At 46.6% G+C, this 13,867-nt stretch overlaps 1 protein-coding gene across 1 annotated transcript in view; it reads right to left on the bottom strand.

Moving 5' to 3' along the window:
- The window catches only part of LOC145359437 (A disintegrin and metalloproteinase with thrombospondin motifs 7-like), a 200,857-nt gene that overhangs the window by 56,820 nt on the left and 130,170 nt on the right, over positions 1 to 13,867 (bottom strand). The window contains exons 17-18 of the mRNA XM_080213985.1: positions 2,746 to 2,872; positions 914 to 1,127 (exon numbers count right to left, since the gene is read on the bottom strand). Coding sequence (XP_080070111.1) covers positions 914 to 1,127; positions 2,746 to 2,872 — 341 coding nt within the window. The remainder of the gene's footprint in view (positions 1 to 913; positions 1,128 to 2,745; positions 2,873 to 13,867) is intronic.

Genomic DNA, 13,867 nt, shown 5'->3' with positions numbered 1-13,867 from the left:
GGCTGAATGATTCACATTGAACGGATATCACAAGCATCACAATTACTTCACATTGAATGGACACAGTGAATATCACAAGCATCACAATTGCATTGAAGTGGCTCAGAGTGCAGCTTGATGTATGTAGAGAACCTAAATATTATTGCACTTTGGGCAGCACAGTGGTTAGCATTGCTGCCTCACAGTGCCAGGGATCTGGGTTTAATTCCTGGCCTCAAGTTACTGTCTGCGTGGAGCTTGCACATTCTCCCTGTTTCTGCGTGGGTTTCCTCCGGTTTCCTCCCACAGTCCAAAGATTAGATGGATTGGGCATGATAAACTGCCCTTTAATGTCAGAGGGATTAGCAAGGTAAATATGGGGTTATGGGGATGGGAACTGGGTGGGTGTTGTCGGTGCAGCCTTGATGGGCCAAATGGCTTCTTTCTGCACTGTAGGGATTCTATGATCCATTGCAGCATTACAGGGCACCTCCACTGCTTCCAGCGGGCTATGGTTATGACTTACTACCATTTACTGAATAGGGAAGGGCATTAAGTGCTGGCTTTGCCTATAGTGCTACATAACGAGAATGCAAAAATAAAACTCAGGCCAACAAAATATAGCGCAGTACATTAAAACTACATTTCTTTGTAATAATTCTTTAAATGGGTGACAACTGGTGAGACTGTCCCTTTAAGAAAAAGCAACAAGAGCTTCTAAGGTTTCAGGAGCATAACATTTATGAGGCTTGGTACAAGACAAAAGCTTAAAGGGTCAGGTCGGCAAGACACGGCTAACCAAGACCAGACTCGAGTAGCTCAAGACAGACATTTCCTTGTTGAACTAATTGCTTGTCAATCATTACCTATGTCTTTTTAAAATGCCTCCTGCTTTAGCATGATTGCCCTGACATTTGACCTCTGACCCTCTCACCTCTGACCAGCTGCCGACGCTCCAGTCTGACGGGCAGGGAATCTCCTGGTTACACGGGCTGGTGGTTTCAGGCTTGGGCATGTGCTGGCAGTCGGAGGCCTGCAGAGCTCGCTGCTCGTCCAGCCCCACGCTCTGGATACAGAGGACTGTCCTCTTCATGATTCCCCTCGCTCCACAGGAGGCCGAGCAGGCTTGCCACTCTCCAACCCACCACCTGTGAAAATAAAGACAAGCCTCAGAGCAATCAGCCAAGTCTGGAGGGCACTCCCTGGAAAACAGCCAACACTCGCTTCTTGCTGACCATGGGCCAGGATTAACTTTCCTATCTCGCTCTCCTTGGACAGCACAGTGGTTAGCAGTGCTGCCTCACAGCGCCAGGGACTCGGGCTCAATTCCAGCTTCGGATTACTGACTGTGTGGAGTTTGCACATTCTCCCCATGTCTGCGTAGGTTTCCTCCGGGTGCTCCGGTTTTCTCCCACACTCCAAAGAGGTGCAGGTTAGGTAGATTAGCCCGGGTAAATGTGTGGGGTTACGGGGATAGGGTGGGGAAGAGGGCGTGGATAAGATACTCTGTCAGTGAGTTGGTGCAGACCCAATGGGCCAAATGGCCTCTTCTGCACTGCAGGGATTCTAGGATTCTATCAGGCAATGGGTTTAGTTTAATATGGAAATTGGGAACCAATGGTGTAAACCTCCGATTGCCATTTGAGGTTGGGGCTATCTGAGACGTCTCTGTGTTCACTCCAAATGTTACCATCAGAGACAAGCGATCACCTGAAGAATGTTGTGCATTTTTTTTGTGAAGGGTTAAATTGGACCATTCTTTCAAAGAGCTTGCACAGGAACATTGGGATGAATGGCCTCCTTCTCTACTGTAACATTCAATGAATGATTCTAAGGAAACTATTATAGTACACAGACAACAACAACTTGCATTTGTACAGCACTTTTCATTTTGCAAAATATTCTGACACGCTTATAAGATATCAGCAGACAAAACCCAAGGCTGAGACAGATATTTGGCTAGGTGACCCAAGGTTTGGTCAAAGAGGCCAGTTTTAAGGAGCATCTTAGAGAGAGGTACAGAGTCAGGGAGTTTTGAGGAAGGGGTTTCCTGAGCTTAGGGTCCTGCCAGCTGAAGGCACGGCCTCTCACTGAGGGGCAAATAAACCCGGGGATGTGCAACAGGTTAAAATCAGAGGAGGGTAAAGATCTTAGGAACAGGAGGAGGCCATTTGGTCCCTTGAGCCTGCTCTGCCATTCAATCAGATGATGGCTGATCTGTGGTCTAACTCCATGTACCTGCTCTAGGCCTATATCCCCTGATACCCTGCGTGATAAAAAAAATGTCTATCTCAGGCTTAAACCTGACAATTGAAGCAGAATCCACCACCCTTTGAGGAAGAGAGTTCCAAATCTCCCCCACTCTCTGCGTGTAGAAGGGCTTTCTAACATCTCTTCTGAATGGCTTGGCCTTAATGTTCAGATTATGGTCCCTGGTTCTGGAACATTCAACCGGTGGAAACAGTTTATCCTTATTCACCATGTCCTTCCCTGTAAATATTTTGTAGGCTTCTATCAGATCACTCCTCACATTTCTGGTTTTGAGAGTATAAAGGCCTAATTTGTCTAATCTCTTCTTGTAACTTGTAGGGTTCAAGGGTTAGAGGAGATTACAGAGACAGGGAGGGGGAGAAGCCAGTGAGTGATTGAACAGAATGAGGATCAGGAGCCATTCTGCATCAACATGAATGTAGCAGACTACAGTTATGGATGATGTCTTATGAGCAATTTTTGAGGAACCCTTGCCCTCTGAGATTGGGTACTGACCGAGCTGGGCACGGCTCTGGGTGGCAGCTTCTCTGCTGATCATCGGGTCGCGTTAGGAAGTCACAGTATTGCTCTTCCACGATTCCCACAATCTTCTCCAAACAATGCACAATCTGTCTCTGAACTCCTGAGAGCGACAGAACAAACATGAGGTCATTCCGGAGACGAGAACCCTTGAGAAATGTGCCTGAGCAAGTTAGACATTGAGCATTTACAAACCTCTGCGCACATGATCAAATCACTCGGAGGAATACCCGCAATTAGCCACCTGGCATTTTGATATCCGTACAACAGAACAATCAGTTGCCGGTAATGAGGAACTGTCCCCACCCTGCACTTCCCTCAAGGGAGTTACAGAAATGACCAGGTAATTGGTACTGTTCCAATACTTAGTCTGACACTCAGATTTCAGCTTTAGATTGGCCTAATTTACAACATTGGGGGTTAGCACCGCTGCCTCACAATGCCAGCAACACAGGTTCGAATCCCGGCTTGGGTCACTGTCTTTATGGAGTTTGCACATTCTCCCCGTGTCTGTGTGGGTTTCCTCCGGGTCCTCTGGGTTCCTCCCACAGTCCAAAGATGTGCTGGTTAGGTGGATTGGCCGTGCTAAATTCTCCCTCAGTGTACACCGGAGTGTGGCGACTTTGGGATTTTCACAGTAACTTCATTGCAGTGATACTGTAAGCCTACTTGCGACTAATAAGTAAACTTTACTTTTAACATTGATTCTCACACTGGTGGCCATAACAATATTCCAGGGAAGGGGGAGAGCTGTGAAACCATGTGGAAGGGTTTACAAACACAGCTGAAGGCTGGTGTGAAATGGGAGGGGGCCATCAGCAGCACAGAGTGTTTCTCTCACCTCGGAGAGGTGGAAGCATGGAAATGTGCTGAGGGCAGCACAGAGCTCATTATCTCTGTATAGTCTCCACATAAATACTGACTAAACATTATAAACATTACAAAACACCCTGCACATGCAGTATCGTCACATTGAGTATTATGGTGCATTATAATTTAGATGGGGGGGGTCTGTGATTAATCATCTATTTGAAATGTGGTCCTTCAAAAATATTTGGGAAACGCTAAATTCCATTAACCAATTCAGTCTTTGATTTGATTTATTGTCACATCTTTAGTATACAGTGAAAAGTATTGTTTCTTGCACGCTATACACGCAAAGCATACCATTCATAGAGAAGGAAAGGAGCGACTGCAGAATGTAGTGTTACAGTCATAGCTAGGATGTAGAGAAAGATCAACTTAATGCAAGGTAGGTCCATTCAAAAGTCTGATGGCAGCAGGGAAGAAGCTGTTCTTCAGTCGGTTGGTATGTGACCTCAGATGGTGATGAAGATGGTGGAAGAGAGAATGTCCGGGATGCATTGGGTCCTTAATTAAGCTGGCTGCTTTTCCAAGACAGCAGTAAGTGTAGATGGAGTCAATGGGGCACAGGTTTGAATGATGAACTGGCTTTCGTTCAAGGCCCTTTGTAGTTGCTTGAGGTCCGAGACAGAGCAGAAGCCATACCAAGCTGTGAATGCTTTCTATGTTGCATCTGCTTTCCATGGCACAAGGTAGGTCCATTCAAAAGTCTGATGGCAGCAGGGAAGAAGCTCTTCTTGAGTTGGTTGGTACATGACCTCAGACTTTTGCGTCTTTTTACTGATGGAAGAAGATGGAAGAGAGAATGTCCAAGGTGTGTGGGGTCCTTAATTATGCTGGCTGCTTTGCTGAGGCAGATGGAAGTGTAGACAGAGTCAGTGGATGAAAGGCTGGATTGGGTTTCATTCATGAGTGGATAAACGCAATGACTTTTTTAGGTAAAATCTTGAACAATGTGCCCATTACTCAATTCTGCTGGAGCCCCAGATCATCAATGTCTCGTATACCTGGGGCTTGCTTTTCAGGGTGGTAGCACTTCCCACCTTTCCACCAATGGAGTCAGTGGGTAGCTCACCCCTGCCCCAACTCCGAGATTGGGAAGGTTAATTGGTGGGAGGCAGGAGCTCCACCCCCACCTGGAGGAAAGGTCACACCTCTGAGCTGCCGACCAATGTGATTGGCTGGCAAGTCTCTGGTCCCAGCCATGCCACTGGGAGCAGTGGCCGCAGCTGGAAATGCACCCCAATGAACAAAGTGCTGGAGCCCAGGATGGAGATCAGTTAGAGAAAGCCAGGACGTGGATAGCAAGTGGGCGGGTAGGGGCAGAATTTTACTGGCCCTTCTTGCTTGCAAATCCAAAAGTGGGAGATTATAAAATCGTGTTGGGTGGCACAGTGGTTAGCACTGCTGCCTCACAGCACCAGGGACCTGGTTCGATTCCAGCCTTGGGTAACTGTCTGGGCGGAGTCTGCAGAAGGATCTAGATAGGCTGGGCGAATGGGCCAGGAAATGGCAAATGGAATTTAATATTGGCAAGTGTGAGGTGGTCCACTTTGGTAGGAAGAATGGTAGGAAGGACTATTACTTATGTGGCGAAAAACTGCAGCAGGCGACGGTGCAGAGGGACCTCGGGGTCCTTGTGCATGAGTCGCAAAAACCCAGCCTGCAGGTGCAGCAGGTGGTCAGGAAGGCGAATGGGATGCTGGCCTTCATAGCGAGGGGGATTGAATATAAAAGTAGGGAGGTCTTGCTGCAGCTGTATAGGGCATTGGTGAGGCCGCAGCTGGAGTACTGTGTGCAGTTTTGGGCGCCGCACCTGCGCAAGGATATTTTGGCCTTGGAGGGAGTGCAGAGGAGGTTTACTAGGCTGATACCGGAGTTGAGGGGGTTGAGCTATGAGGAGAGGCTGAATAAACTAGGCTTGTACTCGTTAGAGTTTAGAAGAATGAGGGGAGATCTCATTGAGACGTATAAGATGATGAATGGGATGGATAGGATAGAGGTGGAGAGACTCTTCCCGCTCAGAAAGGACAGTAGGAGTAGGGGGCACAGCCTCAAGATAAAGGGGGGGCGGTTTAGAACGGAGTTGAGGAGGAACTTCTTCACTCAAAGGGTGGTGAATATCTGGAATTCTCTGCCCGTTGAAGTGGTGGAGGCTGCCTCGCTAAATATTTTTAAGAAGCGGGTTGATGGGTTTTTGATAAGAGAGGGGATTAAGGGTTATGGGGAGAGGGCGGGAAAGTGGAACTGAGCCGCGACAGATCAGCCATGATCTTATTGAATGGCGGGGCAGGCTCGAAGGGCCAGATGGCCTACTCCTGCACCTATTTCTTATGTTCTTATGTTCTTCCCACGTCTGCGTGGGTTTCCTCCAGGTGCTATGGTTTCCTCCCACAGTCTGAAAGACATGCTGGTTAGGTGCGCTGGCCATGCTCCCTCAGTGTACGCAAAGAGATGCCGGCCGGAGCGTGGCAACTAGGGGATTTTCACAGTAACTTCATTGCAGTGTTAATATAAGCCTACTTGTGACACTAATAAATAAACTTTAAAAACTCAAACTTTAAACTTAAAAAAAAACTTTAGCAAACTCTATCCACTGATTCACCACTATCTTCTTCAGAAATGGGCATTAATATTGCCAGCAATGCTACTGCCCAGGACTCTTGTCTACGAGTCAAAAGTTTGTGGGCTCAAGCCCCATTCCAGATAGCTTCAGTGCAGTTCTGAGGGAGTGCTGCACCACTGGAGGCACCGTGTGTCAGATGAGATGTTAAACCTTGAACCTGTCTGATCTTATGTAGATATAAATGGTCCCACAGTGCTAATCCCAGAGAAAACAGTAAGTCCCCCCTTAGTGTCTATGGCAACGGTCTCCCAGGCAATATCATTATCATACTGTGTGTAAATTAGTTGCGATATTTCCTGGGCAGCACAGTGGGACAATGGTTAGCATTGCTGCCTCACAGTGCCAGGATCCCAGGTTCAATTTTGGCCTCGATGTCTGTCTGTGTGGAGCTTGCCCATTCTGCCTGCATCTGAGTGATGTTCCTCCAGGTGCTCCCACAGCGCAAAGATGTGCAGATTGAATTGATTGGTCATGCTAAAGGCCTCTTGGTGTCAGGGATTGGCAGGTTTAATATGTGGGGCTATGGGGATAGGACGTGGGTGGGATTGTTGTTGGCGCAGGCTTGATGGGCTGAATGGCCTCCTTCTGCACTGTAGGGGTTCTATTCTATGGTTACGCACCACCATCACGCAAACCAGCTTCCCATCCATTGACTCTGTCTACACTTCCCGCTGCATCGGCAAAGCAGCCAGCATAATTAAAGACTTCACGTACCCTGGACATTCTCTCTTCCACCTTCTTCCATCGGGAAAAAGATACAAAAGTCTGAGGTCATGTACCAACTGACTCAAGAATAGCTTCTTCCCTGTTGCTGTCAGACTTGAATGGACCGACCTTGCATTAAGTTGAGCTTTCTCCACATCCTAGCTATGACATTAACACCACATTCTACATTCTCTCCATTCCTTCTCTAGGAACGGTATGCTTTGTCAATATAATGCGCAAGAAACGATACTTCTCACTGCATGTTAATACACGTGACAATAATAAGTCAAATCAAATCAAATATTATTACAATGACTATGCTCTGGGACATCTGGAGGTCCTGATAGGCACTTTATAAATGCAAGTCTTTGCACCGTCTTTTAAAATGACGTTAGCGGACTGACTATTTTGTGCAGTTTCTGTATTTACCGGATAAGAAACCACGTCAGGTGGGTGGCTAGCTTTAATGAGCTGTTTACACCAACAACAGGAGTGGCCTCGCTGCCACAACCTATTATGATTATACCAGAAAGCAGGCACATTGTGTTAGCCTCAGTGTGCCTACTACAGGAGATGGAGAGTGTATCTGGAATTTCAGAGACATGAGAGAGGGAAGCTCAAACAAACCATGACCATAAACCAGGGAGGCAACAAAGGATGCAACAGGGAGAGAGAGAGAGCAGGGCAAACAAAGCCCGTTCAGTCAAACTGAAAGCTTCAATGAACAAATCCAGGTGGCCAGTCTCAATTCCTGCCTCCAGGCCAGAACACACTTCAGTCTATTGTGCAAATATTAACATTCCTGTAAAGCAACCATCAGGAATCACCTGAATCACCAGCTAACGACCTGACTGGGGTCAGATTTGGGATTTACTGCCTGCCAGCATTTTATTCCATGTGAATCTGTCCAATTTGAACTTTCTGTAGTTTGCAGCAGGACTCCCAATTCTAGTCACTGGAGCACAAAGTTTTGATATGATTTGATTTATTATAGTCACAGTATTAGTATACAGTGCTTCTTGTGCGCTCCACAGTCAAAGCATATCATACATAGAGGAGGAAAGGAGAAAAGGAGAAAGTGCAGAATTACAGTCACAGCTAGGGTATAGAGAAAGATCAAGTTAATGCAAGTTAAGTTCATTCAAAAGTCTGATGGCAGCAGGGAAAAAGTTGTGCTCCAGTGACCAGAACTGGGAAGAACTTGTTCTTGAGTCATTTGGTACATGACCTCAGACTTTTGTACCTTTTTCCTGGCGGAAGAAGGTGAAAGAGAGAATGAGGGGTGCATGGGGTCCTTAATTATGCTGGCTGCTTTTCTGAGGCAGCGGGACGTGTAGACGGAGTCAATGGGTGGAAGGCTGGTTTGCGTGACGGACTGGGCTACATTCACAACCCGTTATAGTTAGTTGCGGTGTTGCACAGAGCAGGAGAGAGCAGAGGAGATGGCCAGGCCCTGGTTTAGGGGACAACCTGGAGACTGATACCTAATGCCAGTGACTGAGTCACAGAGAAACAGGCCAGGAATATCAGCATTATTCAATTGGATTACTGCTGGACACCACACACCAATCCCTTGGAGAGAGTGCAGAATTAGATTTACTCAGATGGTCAGGATGATGGAGTTCAGTTATGGTGGAGAAGCTGGGATTGTTCTTCTTAGAGCAGAGAAGGTTAAGATTTGGAAAAGATGTTGAAATGATGATTGGTTTTATAGAGTAAATCATAGAATCATAGAACCCTACAGTGCAGAAAGAAGCCCTTCGGCCCATTGAGTCTGCACCAAACACAATCCCACCCAAGCCCTACCCCCATATCCCGACATATTTTATCGCTAATCCCTCTAACCTAAGTATCCTAGTACACCAAGGGGCAATTTTAGCATGGCCAATCAACCTAACCAACCTAAATAAGGAGAAAGTTTCCAGTTCCAGGAGGGTCAGTAACTGGAGGACACAGATTTAAAATAATTGGCAAAAGAACTAAGGAGGAAATAAAGAGAATTTATTTTTACAGTGTTACAGAATCATAGAGTCCCTCCAGTGCAGAAGAAGGCCATTCAGCCCATCAAGTCTGCACTGACCACAATCCCACCCAAGTGCTTTTCTTATAATTCTATGTATTTACCCAGCTAATCCTCCTGTCACTAAGGGGCAATTTAGCATGGCCAATCAACCTAACCCGCACATCTTTGAACTGTGAGAGGAAATTGATGCACCCGGAAGAAACCCACACAGACGTGGAGAGAATGTGCAAACTCCGTGCAGTTACCCAAGGCTGGGATTTAACCTGAGTCCCTGGCACTGTGAAGCAGCAGTGCTAACCACTGTGAAACCGTGCTGTGTAATCTGGAAGGTGTTGGCTGATGGGGCGGTGGAAGCAGATCATACTGCGACTTTCAAAGGGACTTTGAGAAAAGTTGTAAAATTTGCAGGGATATGGAGAACGAGTCGGGTAGTGGGACTAACTGGATAACCCCCTTTCAGAATCAGTGCACGCTCGATGGACCAAATGGTTTTCTTCTGTGCTGTAAGGTTGTGTGACATAGTGTACTCAGTTTACACCAGGAAGATACCAGGGCAGTGGGGCTGTGGATCCACGGTTAGACTCGAGTTCCAGTGAAGTTGGGCCCTGGGATAGGATTGGCAGAGTCGCAGAAACAAAGACTAAATCTCCATGTGGATTGTATCGGGGGTGGGGAGTGGTGGTGGTGGGGGGTGGGGAGTGGTGGTGGGGGCGGTGGTTGAGCAGCAGTGCTCAGCTTGTTCTCCCAAAACCTGAACAGCGCTTTCGGGGTGGGTAAAATGCCGATAGCCTTTGAGCTCCCTCAGTTAAAAGGATCAGATCCAGAATTGCAATTACACCAATACAGTCACTCCATGTTGTACAAACAATGGAGGGTTTGTGTGTGAGAATAAAAGGGATTCCGCTGCCTCAGATCCGAGCTTGTTAACAATCTCAACAATCTGCTTCTATCACATGATGTCATCCTTTGCAGACCCGTCTCTTACTGTAAAGATCAAAGGTTGAAGTATACAAGGCCCAGGTATTGTCAGATGTTGTGCATTGTCTCACCCTCTCTGACCCAGGCAAACAGGAGCTCTGGGAGGTTGATAAACTCTCCCTGATTCTAATTTAAACTGGCAATCTGTAAATTGAAGAAATTCCATCACTTGTGACCCCTGACTCATAAAACCTGCTCATGTCACTGCCTGGGGCTGAAGAGTTTGAAGATTTGTTGAGGGATTTGAAAAAGGAATTCAAAGCAAATCTCACTGATATCAGAAAATATTACAGTCTCTCCGTAACCTGGACGGCAGAAACAAAACCAAGAGAACCAGTCACAAGTTAATCAGAAATGAGGAAGGCCATTCTGCCCATCTGGTTCATTCTTGCAGTGAGATCCCAACATCTCATCAGACATTTTGTACACATTGTACTCACACATTGTACTCATCAGGACAAACACAAGAATGGCAAATTTCAAACAATCACAGGTTATACGATCTCCTCAGAAGACAAACGCAGGACACAATGGACAGAGTACCCTTCGTCATCCAGTACTTCCCCGGAGCGGAGAAGCTACGACATCTTCTCCGGAGTCTTCAACATATCATTGAAGAAGACAAACATCTCGCCAGGGCCATCCCCACAGCGCCCCTTCTTGCCTTCAGACAACCACGCAACCTCAAACAGACCATTGTTTGCAGCAAACTACCCAGTCTTCAGGAGAACAGTGACCACAACACCACACAACCCTGCCACAGCAACCTCTGCAAGACATCATGGATCATCGACATGGATACCATCATCACACGTGAGAATACCATCCACCAGGTACACGGTAAATACTCTTGCAACTCGGCCAACATTGTCTACCTGATACGTTGCAAGAAAGGATGTCCCGAAGCATGGTACATTGGGGAGACCATGCAGACGCTATGACAACGGATGGATGAACATTGCTCGACAATCACCGGGCAAGACTGTTCCCTTCCTGTTGGCGAACACTTCACTGGTCATGGGCATTCAGCCTCTGACCTTCGGGTAAGCATTCTCCAAGGCGGCCTTCACGACACACGACAGCGCAGAATCGCTGAGCAGAGACTGATAGCCAAGTTCTGCACACACGAGGACGGTCTCAACAGGGATCTTGGGTTCATGTCACACCATCTGTAACCCCCGTGACTTGCCTGGGTTTGCAAAACCTCACTCACTGTACTGTCTGGAGACAATACACATCTCTTTAACCTGTGATCAGTGCTCCTTCCACACACATTGTCAGCCACTTTAAGACTTAAACAGCAGGTTAGGTGTAAAGATTCGCATTCTAATCAGTGATCTGTAAACTGTCTGTGCTTTATATGCTCTGTCTGAGGCCAGAACTCTCCATTCACCTGACGAAGGGGCTAACCCCGAAAGCTAGTGAATTTACTATCAAATAAATCGGTTGGACTGAAACCTGGTGTTGTCAGACTTTTTACTGTGTTTACCCCAGTCCAACACGGACACATCCACATCAGGTTATACAACAGCAGAGAAGGGTTGTGATTGGTTGGCCGAGATGTTTATCGCACTGTTTGTGAATTATTCCTATTTCTTATGTTCTTATGTTCCCTATTGCTTTCTCCATGGCAATGCCTTGGCCAATCGGAGCTGACTTGCCAAGCTAAAAGAATCGTCTTCTCCTGTCTCATAACTTGTTGTGATTGTCTGAAATTTGATATTCTTGCTTTTTATTATTCTTCGATAGGACGTGGGCATTGCCAGCTAGGCCAGTATCTATATTGCCCATCCCTAATTGCCCTTGAGGAGGTGGTGGTGAGTCATCTTCTTGAACCCAATCTTCAGCCAGAAGACCAAGTGGATGATCTATCACAGCCTCCTCCAGAGGTCCCCAGCATCACAGATTCTAGTCTTCATAGAATCAAATAGCAGAGGAGAGACCCTTTGGCCCATTGAGCCCGCACTGACACATTAGAAACACCTGAACACCCACCTAATCCCATCTGCCAGCACTTGACCCATAGTCCTGAATATGATGATGTGCCAAGTATACATCCAGATCCTTTTTAAAGAATGTGAGGCAACCCGCCTCCACCACCCTCCCAGCGTAGCGCATTCCAGTCTGTCACCATCCTCTGCGTAAAAAAGCTTTTACTCACATCTCCCCAAAATCTCCTGACCCTCACCTTGAACTTTAATACCCTTGTGACTGACCCTTCAACTAAGGGGAACAGCTGCTCCTTATCCACTCCATACATGTCCCTCATAATCTTATACACCACTCAAATCGCACTTGCTTTGCACTAACCTGCTCACTGACACTCAGTTTGGGGTCCACCAGGGTCACTTAGCTCCAGACCTCATTACAGCCTTGGTTCAAACATGGACAAAACAGCTGAATTCCTGAGGTGAGAGTGACAGCCCTTGAATTCAAGGCAGCATTTGACCAGGGGTGGCATCAAGGAGCCCCAGCAAAACTGGAGTCAATGGGAATCAGGGGGAAAATCTCTGCTTTTTGGAATCATACCTGGCACAAAGGAAGGTGGTTGGAGTGTCAGTCATCTCAGCTCCTGGACATCACTGTAGGAGTCCCTCAGGGTAATGTTCTAGGCCCAACAACCTTCAGCTGCTTCATCAATGACCTTCCTCCTGTCATAAGGTCCGAAGTGAGGATGTTCGCTGATGACTGTTCAGCACCATTCGCAACTCCTCAGATACAGAAGCAGTCCATGCCTAAATGCAGCAAGAGCTGGAACATATCCAGGCTTGGAATGTCTCAAATACTTTGGAAAAGAACAGAATCCCTACAGTGCAGAAAGAGGCCATTCGGCCCATTGAGCCTGCAACGACAACAATCCCACCCAGCCCCTATCCCCATATATTTATCCTGCTAATCCTCCTGAGACTAAAGGTCAATTTACCAATCCACCTAACCCGCTTATCTTTGAGCTGTGGGAAGAAACTGGGGGAAACCCATGCAGACACGGGGGGGACTCCACACAATCACCCGAGGCTGGAATTAAACCCAGATCCCTGGCGCTGTGAGGAAGCAATGCTCATCACTGTCCGTGAATTGTGGATACTGATGTAACATAGGAAACGCCGCAGCCAATTTGCACTCAGCAAGCTCCCATATCCAGTAATGAGAAAATGATCAGATAATCTGCTTTTTTTTGTGATGTTGAATGAGGGAAAAATATTGGCCAGGACACAGGCGATGATTCTGCTTCTTTTTAAATAGAGCCACTGATCTTTAACATCCATTTGAGAGACAGATGGTTTATCGTCTCAACTGAAAAGTGGCATAATTATCATCAGTGTTCACTAACGGTTCCAAAAATAACAAATAATATTTAAGAAGCGCCTTTAATGCAATAAAACACCCCATAATGCTTCACAGAACATTACAAACCAAAATGTTCACCACATTTAGGCCAGGTGACCAAAAGCTTGGTCAAATAGGTAGGCAAATCATCCTTTCACCCATTGACTCTGTCTACACTTCCCACTGCCTCAGCAAACCAGCCAACATAATTATCCCACACACCCCGGATATTCTCTCTTCCACCTTCTTCCATCGGGAAAAAAGGTACAAAAGTCTGAGGTCACGTACCAACTGACTCAAGGACAGCTTCTTCCCTGCTGCTGTCAGACTTTTAAATGGACCTATCTTGCATTAAGTTGATCTTTCTCTACACCCTAGCTATGACACTACATTCTGCGCTCTCTTTTCCTTCTCTATGAACGGTATGTTTTGTCTGTATAGTGTACAAGAAACAATACTTTCACTGTATGTTAATACATGTGACAATAATAAATCAAATTAAATCAAATCAAATCAGTTTGCAAGAAGAAAGTGAAGGAGAGAGGTGGAAGGAATTCCACCACTTGGGACAGCTC

Source organism: Carcharhinus amblyrhynchos, chromosome 28 (genome assembly GCF_965287045.1).
Source record: "Carcharhinus amblyrhynchos chromosome 28, sCarAmb.v2.hapA, whole genome shotgun sequence".
In the NCBI taxonomy this organism is placed as follows: Eukaryota; Metazoa; Chordata; class Chondrichthyes; order Carcharhiniformes; family Carcharhinidae; genus Carcharhinus; species Carcharhinus amblyrhynchos.
This window is presented reverse-complemented; position numbering and strand designations above follow the sequence as displayed.